The sequence below is a fragment of the Chanos chanos genome, chromosome 5 (genome assembly GCF_902362185.1).
Source record: "Chanos chanos chromosome 5, fChaCha1.1, whole genome shotgun sequence".
NCBI classification, from domain to species: Eukaryota; Metazoa; Chordata; class Actinopteri; order Gonorynchiformes; family Chanidae; genus Chanos; species Chanos chanos.
In genome coordinates, this window is record NC_044499.1 from 32,228,930 (window position 1) to 32,252,978 (window position 24,049).

The 24,049-nt window shown below is 40.4% G+C and overlaps 1 protein-coding gene across 1 annotated transcript in view; it reads left to right on the forward strand.

Annotated features, from left to right (window-relative positions):
- Nucleotides 1-3,007, forward strand: part of dock1 (dedicator of cytokinesis 1) — a 207,049-nt gene extending 204,042 nt beyond the window's left edge. Inside the window, exon 53 of the mRNA XM_030773766.1 lies at nucleotides 2,611-3,007. Coding sequence (XP_030629626.1) covers nucleotides 2,611-2,706 — 96 coding nt within the window. The 3' untranslated portion in view covers nucleotides 2,707-3,007. The remainder of the gene's footprint in view (nucleotides 1-2,610) is intronic.
- The last annotated feature ends 21,042 nt before the right edge of the window (nucleotides 3,008-24,049 follow it).

Genomic DNA, 24,049 nt, shown 5'->3' on the forward strand with positions numbered 1-24,049 from the left:
TGACAGGAGCCATCATTCACCAACACAAAATATTTATCTAAATATTTATCCAGTCTCTTACTAATTAGCTCCGTAATGACTTTAAGCCTCCCTGATATCTTTGCAGACACACGCACACAGACACACACACACACACACACACACACATCTAAGACTATGGCCCTGTTTACACCTTACATTAAGATCCGATTTCGGTGATCCGATCACAAGTGGACAGCTCCAAGTACATCCGTTTACACCTGGCTTTAGAATCCGTGTCTCGAGTGACCACTTGAGATCGGATCTCACAGCTCTATATGCAAATAAACACGTAAATCACACGTTACCCCTTTCACTGAATTTCACTTTTGCTTTTTTCAGTTAGAAATAGTGCTTATAACATGTGAGATGTCAGAAGAATTTGGTGATAACTGATCGCTGTTTTGGGACATTAAGGCACGTTAAGCTATTTCCATACAATGGGCGTCAGTGGAGAGGAAAACGCTTAACGTGAGATAATGACCATACTTCTAGGATTTAGATTTTGATTTTTTGACAGGTGGAGGCGTTTCTATCGAGAGAAGTCCGTGAGAAATTTGGTGATCATTGATCACAGTTTTGGAACATTAAGCCACGTTAAGCTTTTTCACATTAAACGTGATTGTTTTTAATCAGCGGGAGGCATCAATGCACTTTCCGTGTCCAGTCTTTCAGGAATTAAAAGAAGAAGAAGAAGAAATCAAAGCAATATCCATTCTGCCTGTTGTTGTTGCCTGTTATTGTCGCACTTTAATATGACGCCGTTGGCGAACGAATGTGTACATACGCAAATGAGTTCGTACTTCCGCATAAGCAGAGGACATCGCTTGAGTAGGTGGTTGTTCAATGTGGTCGAGTTCGCATTCGCTTTTACACTAATATAAGAATGTGGTCATATGCAGTCAAAACCACCTGAGTGATCGGACCTCGATGTGACCTCAATGCGCATTGGATGTGTTTACACCTGTACTTTTGAGCTGTCCACTTGGGATCGGATCACCAAAATCGGATCTTAATGCAAGGTGTAAACAGGGCCTATTTGGTAATACAAACTTTCAGACACACACACACACACATTATGGATGGTTTGATAGACTTATCCTCTTCTAAACATATACCTTTCTTTTCATCTTCTCTCTTGTGTGGAATGTAACAGACAGCCAGAAACCATAAACAAATAATTACCCTTCATAGCCATCACTATTCATTAGAATCAGTTCATCAGAGTCTGTACTGGCTTTGACCTGAGTCCTTACATCAGAGTCTGTACTGGCTTTGACCTGAGCCCTTACATCAGAGTCTGTACTGGCTTTGACCGGAGTCCTTACATCAGAGTCTGTACTGGCTTTGAACTGAGTCCTTACATCAGAGTCTGTACTGGCTTTGACCTGAGTCCTTACATCAGAGTCTGTACCGACTTTGACCTGAGTCCTTACAGCAGGCCCTGTCAAGTCCTTTCAGTTATCAACCAAACCAGTTACTAAATACACCACTAACTTATCTACGTACCCCTATCCCGTTGGACAGCCGTCTGCTGATAAATCACTGTAAAAAAGCACAGCGGTATCAGTGAATAACAGGCATATAGTGCATGCTGAGTGCCGTGATTAAGAGCTAGCAGATGTTTTCAGGCACAAGCGACAGGCTGTTCCACATCCAGTCCCTGATCCAACCAACCAGCCTGTCATGTCTCAGCTCCACGCTCGCCCATAGAGGACCATATAACAGCACTGCCTCTCAGCTCCTATGGACCACATATCCTTGGGTGGACGCACATTCCCAGCTAATCAAGGACATGTGCTGTCTTGTCAGTGGAATAGTGTTTTATAACACTGTTAAAGTGGGTCTACCAGACTTTTGTCACATGACGTCCTGAATAAGGTCGTTTTCACACAGGTAAGGGAGGAAGCGGAGGGGCCAGTTTAGGACAGGTCTGGTTGGATTAAGAGCGCGAGGTAACTACCTGTCACATAGGCTTTTAAGCTGTTCATGGTAAAACGCAGGTGGAGAGCGGAGCACGCGGAGGAACTCATGAAAAATGCACGAGTCGGACAAAGTGCTGTCATAATCACGAGCAATCAGCAACAGAGCAGAAAACACAACGTACCCTAACACTGTCCTGAAACTGATGGTGTTTTTTTTTACTCTCAAACCTCGGATGGAAAGTTTGAGTTTTCCTTTTCGACAAGTGGTGAGATTACACTGAAGTTGGCCTCTGGAATTGTCCAGGACCGAGAGCAGCCCTAAAACAGACAGGGTGTGGTTTTTCTCAGTCCTACAGTTTCACACCGAGTTAATCCCAATCACGGTTTATAGTCGTCTCTGTCGCCGAAGCGTACAAGACAGTAAAAAGTAATTAACACATCCGTGCTAGAGGACACCTAGAGTAAGCCAATGTCTTTGTCGTGTGACTCTATAGCACCTTGCTTTGTTTAAGTATACTTACTTATTGATGAAACCTAAGGATGCTAGACCCGATGACCTGTGTGATGAGAGTTTTTGCTTACATTGGATATGACTTTAATGTGCACAACCTGTTTCTCGCTCTCCCTCTGTCTCTTTTTTTTTCTGTCCTCTGTCTCTTTTTCCTAGACTCTGCCTCCCCCATTGCCCAGTAAGACTCCACCGCCACCTCCGCCCAAAACCACGAGGAAACAGACATCCATCGATTCAGGAATCGTACAATGAGCAAAGACAATGCTAATGCTACACAGATACCCACACATCCACTGGGACGATCACTCTGTTATCCCTTGGCTATATAAATATACCTGCTCCCTGCCACTCAGACTAGACATATACCTCATTTACACTCACTCACACTCACTCACGCCATTTTTCTCCTCTCTCTCTCTCTCTCTCTCTCTCTCTCTCGCACCAATTATCAGTCAAGACTTCTTCAACAGAATGCTGAATGCTGGCTTCTATATATATTCAAATCCTTCCCAAATTTTATGATGTAATTGGTGCGTGTGTGTGTGTGTGTGTGTGTGCGCGTGTGCGTGCCTGCATGCGTGTGTGTGTATGCGTGTGTGTGTGTGTCTGGGTGCGTGGGAGTTTCTTTTTTTCCTTTGCGTTTGTTGCATTTAACTAAGAAAAATCATGACCAACAATACAAATCATTTTAGGGTGCTGAGGGTGTCTTTCTCCTTTTTTTTTTCTCCCCAAGATCAGAATCCTTCTTTTTTTAAATGATTGTCTAATTTCTCAGTATAGATATAGACCCATATATGTACAGAGGTTTGTATATATGATTTTATTTTATTTTTTTCTCTTTGGAAGTGAATTTTATCATGACTCTTTTTGTATTAACTTTGCATCAGATTAACTTTCTGTTCAAAAAGGGCTTGATGGATAATTTTTGACAGGGACTGTATTGTATTGATGTGTAAGTACATTGCATTGATTTTACAGGGTTTTTTCCCCCTCTGTTTTTAATCTTGGAGTGTACACAACTAACTCCCTGTGTACTATCATTGTATAGAAAAATGTATTTCTGTAACCTTGGATTTCAGCATCATTGACAGTTCCAGATTCACTACTGACTTCTGAATAAACTCAAATTATATGTATTTTTAAATAAGCTTTTGGCGCCTTTCTCAATTTAGCTGGCTTGTCAGCATAATGTAGATCAATGCGGATGCACTTTTCACATCTCACACACATCAAAGAGGTGTCAATCTCTGGTCTACTCTTCCCTATGAGTGGATATAAGAATAGACCCCTGTGCGATCGCTCAGTTCCTACTGATGGAAGACACAACCTAATGGCTGTATTATCGAACTTCTATCAACCTGACTCTTCAGAGACTTAAAGATTTCCATGGCGTCAGCATGCTTTTTTTTTTTTTTTTTAACTCAAGAACAGAGGCAGAATAATTTAGCGATCACAGGGCTGGATTTACCGAAAGCCATTAGCGTATGCAAAAGGACGAGTCGTTGTTGGTAAGGTCATTGGGTGGATTACATGCTAAAAGCCTAGGTAAATCTGGACAGTAGATGTCTGTGTTCGATAAAGTGTGTGATTTATCAACTCTGCTAGTTTTTAGGGTCAGTATGACCTGGTCTGAGAACATAAGTGAACATTCCCAGATCAGAAAGAACCAATAGATCACAAAGAGCTCTCAGTGTGTGTGTTTGTATGTGTGTGTGTGTGTGAGAGAGAGAGAAAGACAGAGAGAGAGTGTATGTGGCTGTACTCTTCCTGAAGCCACTGTAAGGCATGAGAGAGAATTGTGCTCACACTAACAGACACTGGAGTCAGAGATGCAGTGCAATTAAAGAGATAAAAATGAGCAATTAGAACATGTCCTCTTAGGGGACAGAGACTTCTAGAAAAAAAAAATAACTGAAGCCCTGTCTGCAACATGCTGAGACAAAAGCTAGACTGAGACTCGACTTTTCCCACGGTAAGAGAGGGCGATGAAAATGTATGAGGACACTTGTAGCAAACAGGGCAGGAACAGCAGGGAAACACAATCAAATATATCAGGAGGAGATGGACACTTGATGATCTGGGTGAAACCAAGCAGTCAGTTAAATATACATTACAACAGCGGGGTTCATTCATAAATAGTGAATGACTGCTGGATGATGTATATATATATATAGAGAGAGAGAGAGAGAGAAATCCTACCAGTGGCTGTACAAGGCTGGTTTGAAGGACAGCACAGAGGCACCGATCATCGCAGCACAGGAACAGGCGTTGAGTACAAGATCAATAGAGGCCAAGGTCTCCCACACTAGGCAGGACCCCAGGTGCAGGCTGTGCAAAGACACCCGTGAGACAATCCAGCACATAAAAGCAGGGTGTAAGACACTAGCAGGCAGGGCATACAAGGAACACCAGAACTAACACCAGAACCAAGCTGGCATAGTATACAGAAACATCTGTGCCAAGTATGAACTGGAAGTCCCAAGGTCACAATGGGAAACACCCCCAAAGATGGTGGAGAACGGCAGGGCCAAGATCCTGTGGGACTTCCAGGTACAGACTGACAAGTTGGTTATGGCTAATCAACCGCACATAGTAGTGGTGGCCAAGCAGAAGAAGAAAGCCATAGTGTTAGACATAGCAGTCCCAAGCGACAGCAACATCAGGAAGAAGGAACACGAGAAGCTCGAGGAACATCAAGGGCTGAAAGAAGAGCTAGAAAAGGTCCTCATGGTAATCAGAACATTTGGAGCTGTGACCCCCAAACTGGGAGAGTGGCTCCAGCAGACCCCAGGAAGAACATCCCAGATCTCTGTCCAGACGAGCGCAGTCCTAGGAACAGCTAAGATACTGCGCAGGACCCTCAAGCTCCCAGGCCTCTGGTAGAGGACCCGAGCTTAGAGGGGAAAGAAGACCGCCCACAGAGGCAAGGATGGGATTTTATATATACATGTATATCTATATATACACATCTCAGCCTACAAATGTTAAGAAAAATAATGTTATAGTGCTGTGATAGACTGAGAAATAGCATTTTGAAGTGTTATGGAAACTTGAAGTAGTTGCATTTCTTATGCATGCAAAACTAATGACTCACCAGGTGACCTGTCTAAAATAAACACGCTGATAAATATCCCAGACCATGTTGCTGATTACACATATAAAAATGCTGACAGTTTTTGTTTGTCAGACCCGTAACGAACAGCATAGCTGTTAATCCAGTTGCTTGAGAGAAGAGATGTCCTAAGTGCCAGAACGTAACACATTTTTTTAGTATTCAGTACAATTGTGTAGTTGGCCCCTCCAATTAGTACCATATGGCACATTAAATTCTATTACCTTCCCAGCTGGAAGAGTTAGGCCTGGTTTTGTCTATTAGTATGATTGTTTTTTTCTCTTTGGGAACATCACAAGTTTGTTTGTTTGTTTCCCCTCAAAATTAATTAAAGTTTGTAATATTAGATTGTAATATACCTGTTGAGACAGTGGAATCAGATGGAATCGCTCGGGTTAATTAATTTCGTGTCGATGTGTTATTTATTTATTTATTTATTTTAGCCTCGGCAGAATAAACAACAATAATTCTTGGCTATTAAACACAGCAGAAGAGTTTCTGTTATATGACACAAACAGCTTTTTTAATATCTGCACCCAACTGGTTTAAAGCAAAATGAATCCAATTAAAATAATGTCTTGCAACAGGCCCTTAGACCTTGACAAAGAAAAGAAAAGAAAGAAAAGCAGTGGTGATAAGAAGCTTTAGATAATAGTGAGATCCTAAATGTCTGCAAAACTCTAAAATATAACATCAGATTTGGTCTATGTCTTTTTACTTGTGATGGCCTTAGTCTCTTTAGGTTGTTTCCATTTTAAGGTATTTTAATATCTAAAGGTCTTTCTTTTTTTATTCATTTCCAGTTTTATGCCTTTGGAGACGGTGTGCCATTGCTTTATCAGGAGACCAAGCATTACCATTTTACAGTTTTGTCATGCTCAAAAATGATATTTTATTGTTTTTGTTTATGGTGTGGGCCTGGGGAGCTCATATTAGATCATACTAACACATAGAATGCACATGTCAAACATAGAACAAAAATAACAAACACAAACAAGAAAACATGTAAACAGATTCCTCCTTCTCTTCCTCTCCTGTCAGATAACATGTACACAACACTTAAATAGGACAGTCTGGCAGATCCCCAGTTTATGTCATGAACATTTTGACATGTTTGTAAATACTGAGCTGTATAGCCTTGAATGGCACTTTGTATTTTTTTTCTTATTTTCTTTCTTTCTTTTTTTTTATCTGAGGGAGGGGCCCTAGGTCTTTCACTCATTCTTTGTAGGAGAGATTTCTGTAGTTCAGTAGAATCAGGAATCAGAATCTCACAAAGAGATGAAGCAGATTGCCAGTTTCTGACTTTACATTTTATACCTTATGAAGTTCAAATATAGATTTTTTTTTTCAAATGCACCATAGCATAGGTGCACCTCTTTGTTTTCACACCAAGTAATTTTCAGTTTATTTAGGACTGAAGGAAAGAAAACAGAGTTTGTGAGAACTTTATTCCTAGTTTAGTATGTGTTCTCCTTCCTCCACACCCAGCTGTTGACATAGGCTTATTTGTCTTCTGATGCTAATGCTGGTAAGTCCAGTGAATGCTGATAAAATAAAGAGCTAAAGAGCTGGCCTTCGACTCTGAGTAAATACAAGCACTATATTAATACAGTGTGGTACTCAGACAATCTCTCCTGATACTATTGTGACAAAGTTGGATTTAGTAAAATGTGCATTTCAGGGACAGAACATTTCTGGTGGATAATACATCACTGAGAGCCTATGAGGTGGATCAAAGCCTAACTGTAAATCAACCGTTTCACATTTAGATAAATGAGTATTTATGGTTCACTGTTTATATCTCAAATGCATTTTACCAACACAACTGCAGATTATTCCCTCTGTCTGTTAATATTTGCTCTCGTAACTACAATGATACTACATATGATGAATAATTTACACTATGAACCTCTATGCAATAAAAGATGATGTATTGCTCTTGATAGTGTTCTTACGCAATGCCCTTGAATAAAACTGCAATACTAGTATAATCTGCTGTTGGTATCTTCATATTACCACATTTCTTTCTTTTTCTTTCTTTCTCTCTTTCTTTCTTTCTTTCTTTCTTTCTGTCTGTCTTTCTTTCTTTCTTTACATACAGCCAAATTAAAGGTTGACCATTAGATGCCACAGCTTATTTCTTATCATTACATATAAACCATGACTTTATTTTTCCAAAGGCGTTCCCTTTTGGTGGAGGTGAAAAGTTGTGAACAGTTATTTAAGACACTAGTACCTGGGAAAATAGAGAAAACACTAATATTTATTTAGCGTTTCAGTTGGCTGTTGGACCATTACGGCCCATCGGGACAGCTTCAGTATACTGTGTCACAGATACTTCCAGTGTCTGGATCTGAGTTACATGGATATGACATCACTCTTCCACTGGCATTTTGATGGTGGTGGTAGTGGTGAAAGACACTGGCACAAGCACAGCTGGGTTTAGATGTGGTAAGTGAGATGGCCTTTGCATACTATTTACATCATTTTCACACTCATCAAGCCAATCAGCGACCATTCAAAGCTTGTGCATGGGAACATCACAGAAAAGGCCACTCCCATCAAGACAGAAGTGCTTCATCATAGGACAGCGATCACTCCGAATGACTGTATTGATTGGATGTAAACCATGCCAGAAAACTGCACCCCACAGTTTAACATAGTTTTCCCTCATCCTGGAAAACAAAAACTTATGCGTGTAGACATGTGATACACACACACACACACACACACACTTGTCCGTCTGCTGTGAATGGGGATGAGGAATGAATCTTCAGTTTTTTTCCAGTGTTCATAGACCACAGACTGTGTTCTTCGCACTACCTCACTCACAAATGTGTGTGTGTTTATGTGTAATTAGGGGTTTATGCTCTCTAACCCCATCACAGCATCCCTCAGTGATGTTCTCCACAGACTGTTCCTGATGAAACTTTGGGATCAGGTGCAGGACACATAAGTGCAGTTGGCTGATTAGGTGTCCGATTCAGAGTCTATGACTGCTGTGAAGCCTATAGGTTGTCTTCGTCTCAAACATTCATATTAACAGCACCTTAGACTCTTGTCAATGTCAAACATCAGCAAGTCATCACTGAAGTTCATGCCAAATGTGCACCAACATCCATCTCTCTGTCTCTCTCATTCACTGCGAGTTCTTTCTCTTTTGGTCATGTTAGCCAAAATAATGGGTGATTATGCATGCCTAGCATTTTTACACATCAGGTTAAGCCTAATAGAGTGTTAATTGCTTAATTTCACTCTTGTGTGAAAGCACTGGCTTTCAACACAAAATGTTTCTCTCACTTACTCATATGTTTCCTTTATTTTGGCAGTTAAGTGTTTCTCTCACTTACTCATATGTTTCCTTTATTTTGGTAGTTACATGTTTCTCTCATTTTCTCAAATGTTTCCTTTATTTTGGCAGTTACCTGTAGATGACTAATGGTTGGAGTGTCATGTAATAATCAAAATGAATGCAATTGCCGGAGTAACTTCCTCATGCGACTGATAAATGGAGGGTGTTTACAAAATGAAGTGTCATATATTTCCTCTGATTTGTTTATAGGTTTGGCTTTTAATAGAAATCTATCAGTCAGTAGTAAGTAATGATCTGCCAAATAAGATTGAGTGTGCTGTTGCTATATGTCGGACGACATTTACGATACAAAAACAGACAATGAATAAGACTGGATACAATGCTCCAGTCATGAAACTGACACTCCCGGCAACTCTTGTTCCTCCCCCGAATCTGTTTTAAGGCATTTGTAAAAACCTCACCTGCGTCTTTGAGTAGTTTGAATCTTCTATATTGAAATTCTTGTCCTGTTCCATGTGACTCGCGCTGTGTCGGTCTGACTATAATATAATGCTGATGTATTCATCCAGAAAAGGCCCAGAGCTAAATTGAATCCATCTTTCACTGTGATTGTGCTCATCAGTCCCCGGCCTTCTCTAAGCCCAACGTGATTAAGAAAGTATGCCGGGGTGGAACTAAATGAAATCGCTGTCTAGCAAAAAGGCTAACCTGTCAATGCTACCCCTCTTCACTCTGTATTATGTTTAATCAATACAACACGTTTAGTTACTCAAAATGATAACTGTCTACACTGCAATTGAGAACATGAGTGTCATTCGAAGTGTGTATATGTCACGTCAGTTGTTGTGTACAAAAACACTGAGATTTATACCGAACTGCCCTGAGTTAAAGAACGTGACATCTTGGGTAAAGGTGTTAGGCCTACAACTTAAAATATCACATAGCCTACATCTCTCTCTCTCTCTCTCTCTCTCTCTCTCTCTCTCTCCCTCTCTCTCTCTCTTTCTGTTTTCCGTCGCGGATACTTCTGTGACTTCATTTGAGTTCCCAGGAACTCAGCTTCTTTTTTTTTTTTCCAGGGCCTCCAGTTTGCGCGTCAGTCAGTTTCACGGGGTGTGTCATGTGTGAGGATGGGGATATGCAGTGTGACTGAACGGGGTGAAGGTCGTATTTTCTCTTATCCGCACTTTGCTCAGCAGTGCCTGTCTCTCCGAGTTTATCTGACAATGCTGAGTGGGTGGCTGCTTTGGGGCCAGAGACGTCTCAGGTGCCATTTACCCTTTGAAGAGTTTTTGTTTACCTTCGTACAATGCCCTCGTTTGGTCCGATAAAAGGATCAATAGCAAACAACGTCAGACACGCTCCCGGGAAAATATGAAGCACATTGTGTGTAAGCATTGTTCTGTTTGTAAGTACAAATGTGTGTTTCTTTGCTTTGGAAAGTTTCACAACGATGCAAAAGCCCCAAGTCTTTTGTTGAAACGAGACACTGAAAATACTGTTGATGTGCATTTTTGATCGCCTCTTTGATTCACAGATGTTTGATTTTCAAAATTTGCTATATGTACGTGTGTGTGTGAGAGAGAGAGATTCTCTGTAAATGCACTTCTTTACTGTGCATTCGTGTTTTTGTTTTGGTTTGGTTTGGTCTGGTTTCGCAGCAGTATGCTTTCTGACCTTTGTAAGCCTGCTGCGCATAAACCCATTTCCTGTATTTTATTCCTATTTTACGTTAGCTGCCTCAAATAAGTCTGTTTTCTTCACTCTTGTCACATTAAATGTCGAAACTGTCATTGATAAAATGATAAATTGCTAACCCTAACCAGTAACACAAAAATGAGTATAAAATGCGATGAAATCCAAGACATTAGTATTACTTCATCACATTTCTGCATGCACTCATAACTATTTTTTTCTCTCTCCTTTTTTCTCCTCAAGGCTGAAATTCCTCGGTGTAGACTGTTGTTGCACACGCCGCCAATAAAAATAGACTTCGGGCATACATATGTTTTTTTTAATGTTTTAATCTCCCAAACTAGCATCTGCACCCACGACGTACACCGCATTACAGTGACAACAATCTCAGTATTATTTAGGTTGTCAGGGTTTCTTACATGACAATGTGCATTCTGTTCAAATACAACTATAATATTTCGCAGAAGATAAATACATTGCCTTCAGGTTCAAAACGCACTGTGTCTGCTTGGACTATCTTTAACACACGCACTCACACACACAAACTGATGTCATTTTGGACATTGACATCGTGCACATAACTACAGGTGGCCACGGATAACGTAGGTTCATCTGAGTGCTAAGGTAATTAACATGGCAGCTCTGTGAATCCCAATACGGTTTCGCAGTAAATTTAGAGGACACATGGTAATCCCTGACCGGCTCTATCGTTTCCCACATTCATTCACACATGAATTTATCAGGCGCATGATCACTCTCTTACGCATGTACACCCATTTGGTCTCACACACACAGCCAAAACCACCAAACATACCGTACATCAGCCAGCCTCATTACAGTGTACATTTTCCGTCACATGTCCTGTGTCCGTCCAGTAGACCCAGAGACTCGTGTTGAACAGTGCGCCCGAGTACTGACTGTTGAATACTGTTGACTGTCCACCCGATATCCTTGCCAGTCATCTGTATTAAGGGGTTAATTTAAATGTGAATAACATCAGCGTGCTCTTGCAGTAAAGAGGCAAAGTTAAAGTGAGAAAAAAGGGCTGTCCATTTTATGGCAAATGCCACTATTTGTCCCACAAGTCCCACATGAGTCCCACATGAATCCCCAAATTCAGGCCTGACTGTTGAAGTCTGGCATCGACGAATGTGGGGAGGGCAGTAAAATGTATTGACAAGAAGGAAATTGCGCTCTTTAAATTAGAATTCAGTTTCTGACCGAAAGATACAGTTGCGCGAAAACGCAACACTCAGACTGTGTCAGCGCAGTTTCTTTGGTTCGATGCATTGTAATTAGATCCGATTACTGTTAGGATTGTGATTACATTTAAATACATGTTACTTGCGTCCACTAGTATTTTGTGCACTTGAAGCGATAAACCTAATAACAAATCCATCTCGTTCGATACAGGTTAAAGTGATCACCAACTTAATCGCGTTCATTATGCCAGTCGATTGCATGCAAATTAAGCCGTCTGTTTTCCAGCTTAAGTGTCCTGCCCCCTAAAACGAATATCCTCATGGAGAATCAGTAGAATACTGGCCTATTGATCCTGGTCATATAATCGCTAATCAATTGCTTAACTCCTAAAACAGATTTAGCAACCCAGTGGTTACCACGCTGTGAAAAAGACTGCAATTAATCTTGGATTAAAGCCTTGCTTAAACCTACAAGCTGTCTTGCTTCAGGTTTCCCTGGTTTTCAATAACTCTGAGGGTTTTTTCTCAAAGTTACAATATAATTGCATAATTCAGTTATGGAGCGCGGCACCTGTGCAACGCCGAGTTACTTTACCCTTCCATTTCAAAAGCTTAGGGGTGTCGCATCTTCCCACTACCTGTCATTTTAAACCCGCTAACTGACACCCGTCGGAGAGTCCACTCTCGTCCTTCCGATTTGTGCTACTGATTCATTCTTTTTTTCTGTTCCTATAGCGAACGCAGTGAAGCATCACTTAATTGAAACCGTTTGCGAAGGTTTTACGATGCAGAGCGGTGATCCAGTCCGCTCCCGGTAAAACGTATTTACAGCCTGCGACTCGGCCCTGCTATTTGTCACATCCTCTCACCAGTAGTGTTGGACGTATATCGCTTACTTTTCGACGCGCTCTCATTTGTTTGGCTGCTTAAAATACACCTGCATAACTAGCATCTTTACAAATAGTTGGACTCCTTTTAATAGTCAATTACATAGGCTATATGTGCCTGTTACCGCAGCCCCACGGTAAGCGGGAGAGAAAATGGTAAAATAAAATGGGCGGCTCTTTTCCTTTAATGCAGCTCGCATTAAGATATTAATAGACCGGTTTTACATAGGAACTGTATTCCATTTGCAAAGGTTAACAACAAACCATTACCAAGACCAACGTGAAGTCAGTGGGCGTTAACAAATCACAAAGCACCCTTGTGATTTTCCGCACCTCTAATCGCTGACCATGAAATAAACAGCGCTGAAGGGGTAGGCTATGACGAGGGAGATTAAAACAAAACAAAAAAACAAAACAAAACATGAAGCTATTGTAACTTGCAACGCGAAAAGATCACAACTTTCCCTTTATTACACTATTCATGTTTTATTACCACTGGCACAGCTCACGTAGCGAATCCAAACCATTAAATCCGTCGTGCGGAACACTGGATGTCTCCTGACTTCCTGCAAACTTGGTTGAGGGATGCTGTAGTGTGTGCTTTTTGTATAATCCCATTCGTCATTAGGAAGTTCTGTTGACTGTTAATTACTATTTTGGTTGATGCATTTGCTGATCAATGAAAGGCAATATGTAGGCTACTAAGAAATAGAGGCCCATTCATTTGCCCTTCGTTAAACAAAGCCAGGTGTGTGGGATTTTGGGAGAAAAATGGAGTAAAGACAGACATGTCCATTCTTACTGCAAAACTGAAATGTTCTCATGGTCTTTATCAGTCCATCTGAAAGCTATAAGTCACTTAAGTCATACAATGTGGGTTATAAGATTTTGCTTTATTCAGTTATCTGATAAGCAGCCAGTAATCTAATTCTTTCTCTATCTGTCTATCTCACTGATGGCTATGCCAGTGGGGAGTATGTATGTGCATGAGAAGCATATCTAAGTGTGTGAGCGTGTGTGTGTGTGTGTGTATGAGAGAGAGAGAGAGAGAGAGAGAGAGAGAAATAATACATAACCTATTTATAAGGATACACACACACACACAGAGTCCACAAAATAGTAATTTTCTTTAACTATTCCTCTGCTCTCTTTTCTTGAATTGTCAAAGGTCCTCACCTCATTAAATCCAAGAATTATGCATAATGTAACTATTATTCTCAGTTAAGTGTAATGAGAATCACTGCAAATTAATAATTGATATCAGAGAGTAACTAATAAAGCAGTGTAAAATACACTGTGGTGTATACTGTAAGTTTTTCCAAAATCAAAGCGAGTACAAGTCCAAGTCCAAAATCAAAGCAATGCATCATAAAAGCTTCCAGTTTTGCTACGTCCTTTTGAGAGAGAATGTTCAAGGTTTCTTGTGTGGGCAACCCTTGCTGTGGTAACCCTAAACTTTTTTCTCCTGTCCTCGTTTGTATTTATGTGGAAGGTCACAGCTGTGCCTACTAATTTAAAATCAGTGCTTCTAAAGATGAGAGCTTGAAAACTGATCTTGGATCTGGTTATCATGAATTATATTGATTGGCCTCAAGAGAACCGGATATTCAGAGTTTAGTACGCTAATGCCCTCCAGAGTGCTGGCAGGGATGTGCTCTCTCTCTCTCTCTCTCTCTCTCTCTCTCTCTCTTTTCCTTTTTACATACATTACATTAATTTCAGTGTTTTTGAACCTGAATACTGTAGTCATCTTTTCTTCTTGTGTGTGTTTGTGCGTGTGTGTGTGCGTGCGTGCATGCATATGTGCTGTCTTGCGTGCGCGTGCGTGTGTTAACTGATTACTGCAAGGCCTTTTCAAGACCCCCTAAATTCTATGCCTCCCTGTCACATTACAATATTTTTTCATTCAGCATAGTTTGCACCATCAAACTAAGCTGGTTGAGGAAGACCATTTAAGGTTCAGTTTTATGCAACATCTTCTTGGGGAAGGAGTAACTCTGCCCCAGCAAGCCTGCAGTCTTTCAACCTTTAAAACCCATACTTCAAAGTACAGACATCTCAGCGATGAGTCTTCACTTAGGAGCATGAAGCAGTATGCTTTGAGCCCAGCAGATGTCTGGTTAGTCAAATCCCTAAACAGCCCCATGTCTTCCTTACTTAGAGACCTTCACGGAACAACTTGCCGCTGCTCGCTGCGGAGTCCCCCGGTAAGTTTAAATCCACACCCGCTAGAACGCACATTCAGTTTGACAGGCGGTCTCATTTCTCTTTGCAGCCTCACAATACACTTGAAGTTTTAAAGCCTATGTAGATGATCTTCACCCCCGTGAGCACGTATATAATATATACATCTTAGCATGAGTGGTACTTTCAGTATCATGATGATAGATGTAGCTTTAGAGCTGGGGTGGCCGAACTTTTTTGGTTGTGGGCCACATACAGAAGAATATAAGGGGATAGAAAAATGTATTTCGTGCCGGACGAGCAGCCGTTTTAGTTGGGGACTGGATAAAATTCACAAAAACACTTACAGTGAACTGGATGGGTCACTTATCTTCAAATGATGTGTGAAAGATCGTAAAGGTCAACTCTGTTCACAGCAGACAAATGAAGACCTAGGCTGTCATTCATCAAATGCGCCATAAACAAACTGAAAAGGGCTCAGACGACCCATTTAGTGAGCAAATAAATGTAGGCATTATAAGACATCTTACAGTTCGTTGCAATCCTTCTAAAAAATGACACAAACAATTGTGTCATGCTTAATGAAAAACGTCTATGTTTATTGGTTAACCAAATGAAGAGGGTGTAGAGGGTGTGATAATCTGACTGCTCGGTAGGATTAATGTTCATAAATAGTAATTATTCCTTTGAAATTTCAGCGGTGTCTTACAGGCGACGAACATCGATAATATTTAATCGGAAGGAAATCCTGAATTTAGCACCTATATTCGTTTCACGTATCTCGATATTCTTTCAACAAACCAAGCTTTCGGAGAGATTTTCAGTCACAAGCATAGCACTGAAAAAAACGTGCCCCAGTTTTGGATAAGTAGACTAAGCTAACGAGGATTTTAAATTAAATGCCATGATGTCTGTTTGATGCATAACTAAGGGTCTTAAACATTTTGATCTTCACATGGGTGAACACGGTAAACAGCAGTTCGCGTGTTTTGAAGAGAGGGGAGAGGAGTGAACTTGAAAGAGATGTCAACATCACACTAAAATTTATTAGTGAGGTCTAATGTCTAACCAACATAAGGTGTCTGAAAACTACAAGCGGCAAACTAATTAACCTATTCTTTCATTCATGATGAGAATTTAGCGCCAAATATTCATGAAAAGCCTGGAGCCTAAAACAAAATTGCATAGAGTGTTCTGGTAAATGACCTGGAAAGAAGATCGCGTGCATTCATGCCGACTTAGTTCCACTGGTGAGTTGAAATCACTCAAAACTTACAATGTTAGTCAGGTCCCGTGACGATTAGGGCAGAGGCGAGTTTTGGTCATAAAGAGCAGTGGAGTTCACAGGAGTTTAACCTGCTCGAATGTAGCCTAACTAATGCTAATACAGCTTTGTTATAAATCATTTATAGCAACACGCCTTGAATGCCCGCATATATACGAATATAAAAGAAGCTACTGACATTAAACTGCTTCTTTAGTATCTGTAAGGTTTACAGCCAACATAGGCCTATACAGTTTTGACCTTTCTTGTAAGCGCAGTATTTGTGTGATAGAGTTAGCACTGATTAGTGTGATCAAGGCTGGAACTTTGACCATGTGAACCCTTGCTGCTGGCCTGTAACAGGGAAACCATTTTTATCAAGTACAAATCTGTTTATACATATTGATAGCCTGCACATTAATTTGGACAGAAAAATGTAAAACTACATTGTTCTAAAAACTGGATGCAATAACAATCGCTGTTTGTCTTTTGTTAATTGATAACAATATCTTATGTTTAAATCACATAAATTCCAGCCTGCTGCAGTACATTCCATAACTTACAGGTTATTATAAACTTTAGGTGTTTTACTTGCAATTAACCAACAGAGAGGTGTTGCTAGGATACGCACCACTGTATTTCTGACTGACACAGAAAGAGATGATGGGTGTATGGGGAGGGGGCAGAGCAGCAATGCAATCAAAATCAGATATTCCAAGTCATTAATCCACACGTGGTCTATACCGAAAAGACATTTACCGTTAGTCCTGTGCAGTGGCCCACATATTAAAATATCCATTACCTTCCACTAAAAAAGAGTAGGCTCGTTGTTTAGGTCAGTCCAGCAGCTGGTTAATATTAAAGCGATGCATCTGCATCGAAAATTTCCTGGCCCACGCTGACAGCGAGTCTGGACTTCATTAAGTGTTGAATACACACATTATCCTGATATTTCCAACCAATATTTTTCGCGTGCTGGACCCGCCCACATGATAGTCTATTTAGAAATCCACACAGGATGGCAAGATTAAATGAACTGACAAATTATCTAACACAACGAAGTGGACATTTGACATTAGTCGAGTTTCAGTCAACAAATGTCCGATTGCCCCTTTAAGCACATAGGCTATGCGTTTTTGGGCGATGACATTAGGTTCTATTTGAATATAATGCACCACTTCGGTGAGAATTGTTGACTTTATTTTCTGTCTGAAATGCCGGGACATTCCAGTTTTTGTATTGTACCCAAAAAAGTAGCCAATAGTGTGAATGTTTTGACGCCTACGCACACCACCGTCATTCTTTTAAGGCAGAAATTGCCTAACGTCAATTTCGTGGTCATTCCGTGGTTATCTAGCATTTAATATTTGCGGCAGACGTTTGACACACTTGATTTCATTTGTTAATTCGACTGAAAAGTAGTCCCAGATGTTTTGATCATGACGAGTTCAAGTCAAGAGAATCCACATACTAACAAATTGCGATCCTCAAGAACATCGAAATATGGCCAATGTGTGGCAAACTGGCAACTTTTGGGTTGTAGTGCCGAAACATTAGTATTGAATGACAAAGTAGCAAAATTTATACGATAAGACTCAAAATACAATAGCTGGAGAAGCGACAAGTTTTATATTCTTTGCCTTTGGCATTTGAGAGAGACACACGGGTGCTGAACGCTCCCCGTGGTGCCGAACTCTGATAACTGTGGCTCTGATAACGGAACTCCACTATAACAGCTTCCGTCACAAGTCTGAGGAGCTGGCACGGGTCCCTCCTACGTGTTAAATTCTCAGTTCAATCACACCTATGGAAATAACATTTAAGCTTTTAAAATAAACTTCAAATCTATCGGCTTATGACCTCTTCTTCCACGAGCCGCAACAAATGACAGCTTCACAGGAACGCCTTAAATTGAACATCAATTCCAGTGCTCACAAAGAATTTCACAGCTCCAGAATCCAGAACGTGTTGTAAATCTATTTTCTTGAGCCTTTTTTTTTTTAAAACAATATCAGTCATTTTCGGAGCGTAAAACAGGGCCTTAGTGACATCACAGTCTACCCAGTCAGAAACAAACTATTCAGTGGTAAGGGTTACAGATTCTATTGTACACCTATGACACATTGTGAATATGTCTTTAATCTAGATGCTGCCCTAGTAGAAACGGTGGAAAGGCCCTAATTCTACACGTGTTTGATTGCCCATTGGATCATCTGACAGAGTGTAGCCTACTTTGGTGTTGCTTGAGCGGTTGTTTTTTCCCCTACTAGTATTGGTGTAATGCTGCCCCCATCTGGTTGGTTTCAAGAATGACTGACTTCATCTTGGATATCTTTCACAGCTCGGCTGCCTTGCCAGAGAACTTATTTTCAAAATTTGTTCCATTTTTTTTACCCAGTCTTTCTACTAAAGCAATTTAAACGAAACTTGTGACAGCCTAACACAGGGTGAGTGAAGCATGGAAATGTTCAGAGTTTCCAAAACTGTTTTGCCTTCTTCGACTGAGAAATCAATAATCATCTATGGGATTTAGCAATAATCCACCAGATAAATGATTTTACCTTACAGTGATAACCATGAGAGAAAATAACTGTTGTTTCCTGATAAAAAAAAAAGACCCATAGGTAATTGCATTATATTGATTCAATTCTATGATCTGAAGAGTCATACGGTTATGAGATGGACCGACCAGAGGAACATATTCACATAAAGGTATGCAGTTGCGAGGTTGGTTGGCCCCACTTTGAGGATGAAGTTTGATTTATCAACCAACCTACATGTCACGAGATCCTTTAGTGGTCACCTACAGGTGGGCTCACCTGCAGCGCAATGTCAATTTCATTGGCTCTGTAATCGGTGCAATAGGAGATAAGTAGTTCTAGTAGATGGTTGGTGAAGTCTATTACATGTCCCTACACTGTCTGTAGGGTAATGCTTGGAATGCACTATAAAGGTGAACTGCATGTGCTCTGCATTAGTTTAATTCTCTTCCCCAAACTGTATATCAGTGCATTTCAAGGTTATGTGAGACGTATTTGTCTTGCTGTTGTAATGGCTTCACACAGACCACATAATACATGTAAAATGAAAAGTATAATGCATTTAAACATTTGGCTAATTTGGTGTAGATGCATTAAAAAAAACACTATCATCATCATGTGTAAGTGAGTTTTGCCATCCCCTTACTAAAATATTTTGGGATCGGGGGGCCCAAGTGGCCTCCAGCCCTGGCCAAGTCATCACCTAAAAGTGTAAGATTTATTCATGGGTGTTTCCAAATTCCAAGCTCATCTGTGTTGTGAAGTTCCAGGAACCAAAATTAACATCATCCCTTCAGGACTGGCTGAGGGTTGGATCCCTCCGTCTGTGTCATTAATATACAACACTCAGTTCTGGTACAGTGCTAGACAAGGCTGTGTAGAAAAGGACACAGTTGCTGTGCTCAGGCATAGTAGAAGATACATTAGCCAAGGCTAAGACTACTTATTGTCTGATGCTGGCTAGATGGAGATTCAACAACGCGGATAACTGGTAGTTTCAAAAGGAGCGAAAATGTTTAAATTTGGGGAATTCAGAATACTGTACGCCTCTTTACTCGGGTACATGGTGCACAAAAGACAGCTGAAGAAATTTGCGAGGCCTGAACGTGTTGATATTTGTTACATTTAGACAATATGTGTGAATTCTTCTTGTCTGAGGTCTTGCTCAAGTTAAACTGAACTTATCAAAATGTAATCCAGTGTTTTCAAAACAGATACAGAAAAGTTAAACTGACTTAGTATAGTACCACTGTAGTACAGGGTAGCTACGTATGGTATTGTTTCGACTGAAAGGGCTTAATATGAAGAGGGTCAGCACACACTGGGGAGAGACAGGCACCTTAGACTCCCAGGATAAAGGGAAAAGAACAATTGAGGCTTAATGAGGTGAGGGGCTTTGGCTGGTTACTTGTGAACCGATGGGCTTAAATAATGAATGATAGTGGCTTAGATTGGGTAGGAGCGCTGTTGAATAATTAAGCGAGGGAGAAAAAAAAGCAATGCACTGATTTGGCCCACGTCAGTTTTTATTACAGCTCAGAAAAAAAAAAGATTTGTTGGCAAAAAAAAAAAAAAAAAGTTTTGACTTACTGACAAGAAAAAAAGGGCCAATCTACAATTTCCAAGCAGCAGAGGAATATGTTCGCTGAATTTTATAAAGGGAAAACGGTTCAGTCTGAAGCTTCAGTCAGTGGAGACATGATGAATGTGGAAGGAAATTAGTGCCAAGGGTTTGACCAAGCAAGAAAGTGAGTTTCCATACACGTATTCCCCTCCCTTTGCAATGAATTTATCCTACTCGTTCTCAAAACTTTGTCCCCTGTTCAAATATCCACTGCTCATGTTTGAAATGGTCTCTTCTGTTGTATGAAATCTCACTGGTCCTACTCAATTCATTCAACACATTAGACTATTTTAACAATATTTAAGCATATAAGGCACAGAAAATGTGACCCACCTACTTATCACATTACAAGTTTGCTTTTTCATATACACAATTTTTACATAAAAACAAACAAAACCCATATCCCTCTGATGGATGCTGAGAGTAGTGTGCATGAGAGAGAGAGTGCACATGCTGAGCATGCTGCTGCTCTTTAAAGCCAAATGTCTGGATATGTATGTTATGTCTCAGCATAAAAAGCCTTATTTATTCAGCTCTGTGATGGCTTTGGCTGTAATATTGGTTAACAATTGTTTAATCCCATATTACTGTGTGTTACATAACCTAAAATAAGTGATCTGTGTAGGTGATGTTGCTCATAGGAACACAGTCGAATCATTGCAACCATATGGTGATTTTCTCAGTTAAACCATTTTTCTCGATATATATATATATATAAAATTAAAATAAATAAACAAAACTATTGATATCAGACCTCTGACACTGGTTATAAAACCTTTTAAAAAGGAATATCAATCTGTCTTCAAACAATATCTGTCTTCAAATATAGTGAAGATGCATATATGCACATATGACAATTCCATGAATTTAATTGTGAACAAAACTGGATCAAAGATTAAAAACAGTCAGCAATAAGGTTAATTCAACTGAATCAGCTCTCTTGTCAGGCCTGTTCACCCAGTGCCCACACATCCATCTTATTGCTCGGGCTACATTAGCCAGTTATAGCTAGAGACACCAGGGAAAAAGACATAAACTATTCATGCTGAGTGAACAAATTTAAAAGTATAAACAGAAGATATATGACGTCTTTGAAACTAAATATCAAGAATTTCCTGTTCAGCAGGCTACCTGTTGCATTGCTGATGTTTACTGTGGTTGAGTGATATAAGTAGGTGATTGTATTAAAAATTGTTTTGTATCACAGTGATTGTGGTAGATGAAATAGAGCTGCATCCGTTCATTTCATTAATTGGCTGCATACAGACAGCTAGGCGTAGTCAAGGGTGGGGGGGGGGGGTTTACAAAGCAGGATGTTAGTCATGTAATTTGAGGCAAGAGTCAAGATAGTCCAGTAGAAATATCACTTAGCTGCAATTTTCCTGCACAAACATTTGGCCCAGGTTAGTTGATTAATTTACTAATCCTACAGTGTGATGTATCTCCATATTGCTAAATTGAGCAAAACTGCTCGGTCTGGGGAGATCAGTCTGAACCTGTGTATGCATTAGGGCTTCTTTTAACAGTACTCCATGGTCTGGTGAAGAGAGGCAGTCAGCAGCTCCACATGCATCGCAGGTCACAAGTGCATGACAAGTGCAGCTGTTGAAAATACTGGGTGATATATTCATTTACTTATTATTGTTATTGTGAGTAATGAAATGAAACATTAGCATGAACATTGTTGCAAGTAAAAGTTAAAAACTGCATTCCTAATGATTTATTATTTACCAAATTATCTGACTGACCCCAACAGAAAAAGCTCGCCTTGGGCACTCTTTGTGCTTGTGATGCGCTCTCTCTCTCTCTCTCTCTCTCTCTCTCTCCCCCTCCCCATCTCTTCCTTTCTTCCTCATTTGCTTCTTAGGGGCTAATAACAATTTTAGATTATGCTGTCTCTTTTGTATTAATTTCAGTCAGTTTGAAATGTTTCCTTGTAGGGGAATTTAGCAATAGTTTAGCCTGTTAAAAAGATTTCCAGATTTCCGGCTGTGTAATAATTAGCAGTCTGCTAACAGTCCCTGGGTGTTTGAGTTCAACTCACTCCACAGGCTCTTCTAATCCAAGACATTCATGAAAAGTCCTGTTTTTCATGACCCATTTAAAGAACAACAGAAATGGAAATCATGCCATAAGATTTAGACTTTTCTTATTTGGATTAGTTGGTCTGAGGACATTATTTCTCATTAACACTTACAAAACAAGAGAAGACCTCTCCACAGGAAACATCTCACATTTTTACCTTTAACAACTTTACAACTTCTGCCTTGGTATTATGGCCAGAGCTTGGAAACGCTGGAACTGAAACCACACTGTGAGAATTAGACTTTTAATGCTGAGGAGGACAAATGCTGAAACACTATGCCTGTTAAAACATGCAATGTTTTGGACCATATTTTTAAGTGGTACTGTCTCACTCTGTGTGTGTGTGTGTGTGTGTTGGTTTGTGATAGGACATGAAACACAGAGACCAAAGGCATATGAAGTGCCAACAGAGTCATTTATGAAGGGGAAGCAGGTAAGGAAATGCTCAAGCTGTGGATTTGGCCAGTTGGTGACAGTGTGGAGTCGTTTTCTCTGAAGTCTGACAGAACAGAGAGGATGTCCCTGGGTTTCCCTGGGCTAACAGCTTGGTTGTTGTTCACCTCCACAGTGTGGGTTGGGGGGCAGTGATGGTTTAGAGTGAAGCTTGAGAATGTTCCCTCTTCTTTAGTGAGCTGAGCTTTTATGAGTCACTCCTCTGGGAACTGCCTGCAGATGTGACCAGAATTCAATACACTAGTTTCCCCTCTCTTCCTATTCTCTGTCTGCTCTTTGTGCTATGGCTGGTCCAGGAATTTTGACATCCTATTACAGCACCCCTTGCTGAAGTGGCAGTTCTGAAAACGTTCTTTCTGATTGTGTGCAGTGTGGAGTGACACTGATCTGTGAGTTGAAGACTCTGTCATCCAGCCCAGCGTTAGGCTGTCAGGGGTACTAAATCTGGTTTCTAACAAGGGGAGCTGAATGTGAAACACTGGAGCTGTTCAATACTGTGGCCGAAGTAACTTATCTCTCTGTGACTCAAATGATTCCCAACATAACTGTGCATTTGTAGGGCTGTGCATAGAAATCATGAAGGATAGTCAGTGGTACTTGTGACAACTCTGAGAAAAAAAACACTCTAATCTTGTTTTTTCTTACCACCATAAACTGATGAATTTCATACTGGCTAAACTGGACACTGTAAACTGGATGAATGTGACAGCGTCCCTCCTACTATCATCTGTAATGGGTTCGTGGACACTACCATCTAGACAGACATGATATAATTTGTTGTTGTGCATATCAGGATGGAAGTCGGTTTACACTGAAATCAGGCATAGGTCTTTAAGAAATTAGTATGAGCAGTCAGAGAAAAAACAAAATGCGGTAGAAGCAGTAATTCAGAACTAAGTGCAAAGCTGTGATGTGTGAAAAAAGGCTGAGTTACTCTTGGATTTAGAAAGATAATCTGATGTCTAGAGACTGAACCTACAGTGACTGAGTTGCACTGATATACTGATTTGACACCAAGGACAACTGGGCTTTGTTTGTGTGTTCAGGGTAGCAGAAGTAATCAGACACTGCAACTCTGACTGAATGAGAGGATTCAGTATCCAGACACGCAAGAGTAACACTCAATAGGCTCTCTCTCGCCTAACTGCACTGTCTCCTTGAGCGATTTAGCAGTTTGTTCTATATGCCACTAGAGGGAGACAAGAACAATGGTTTCTGAGAACATATTGAGAA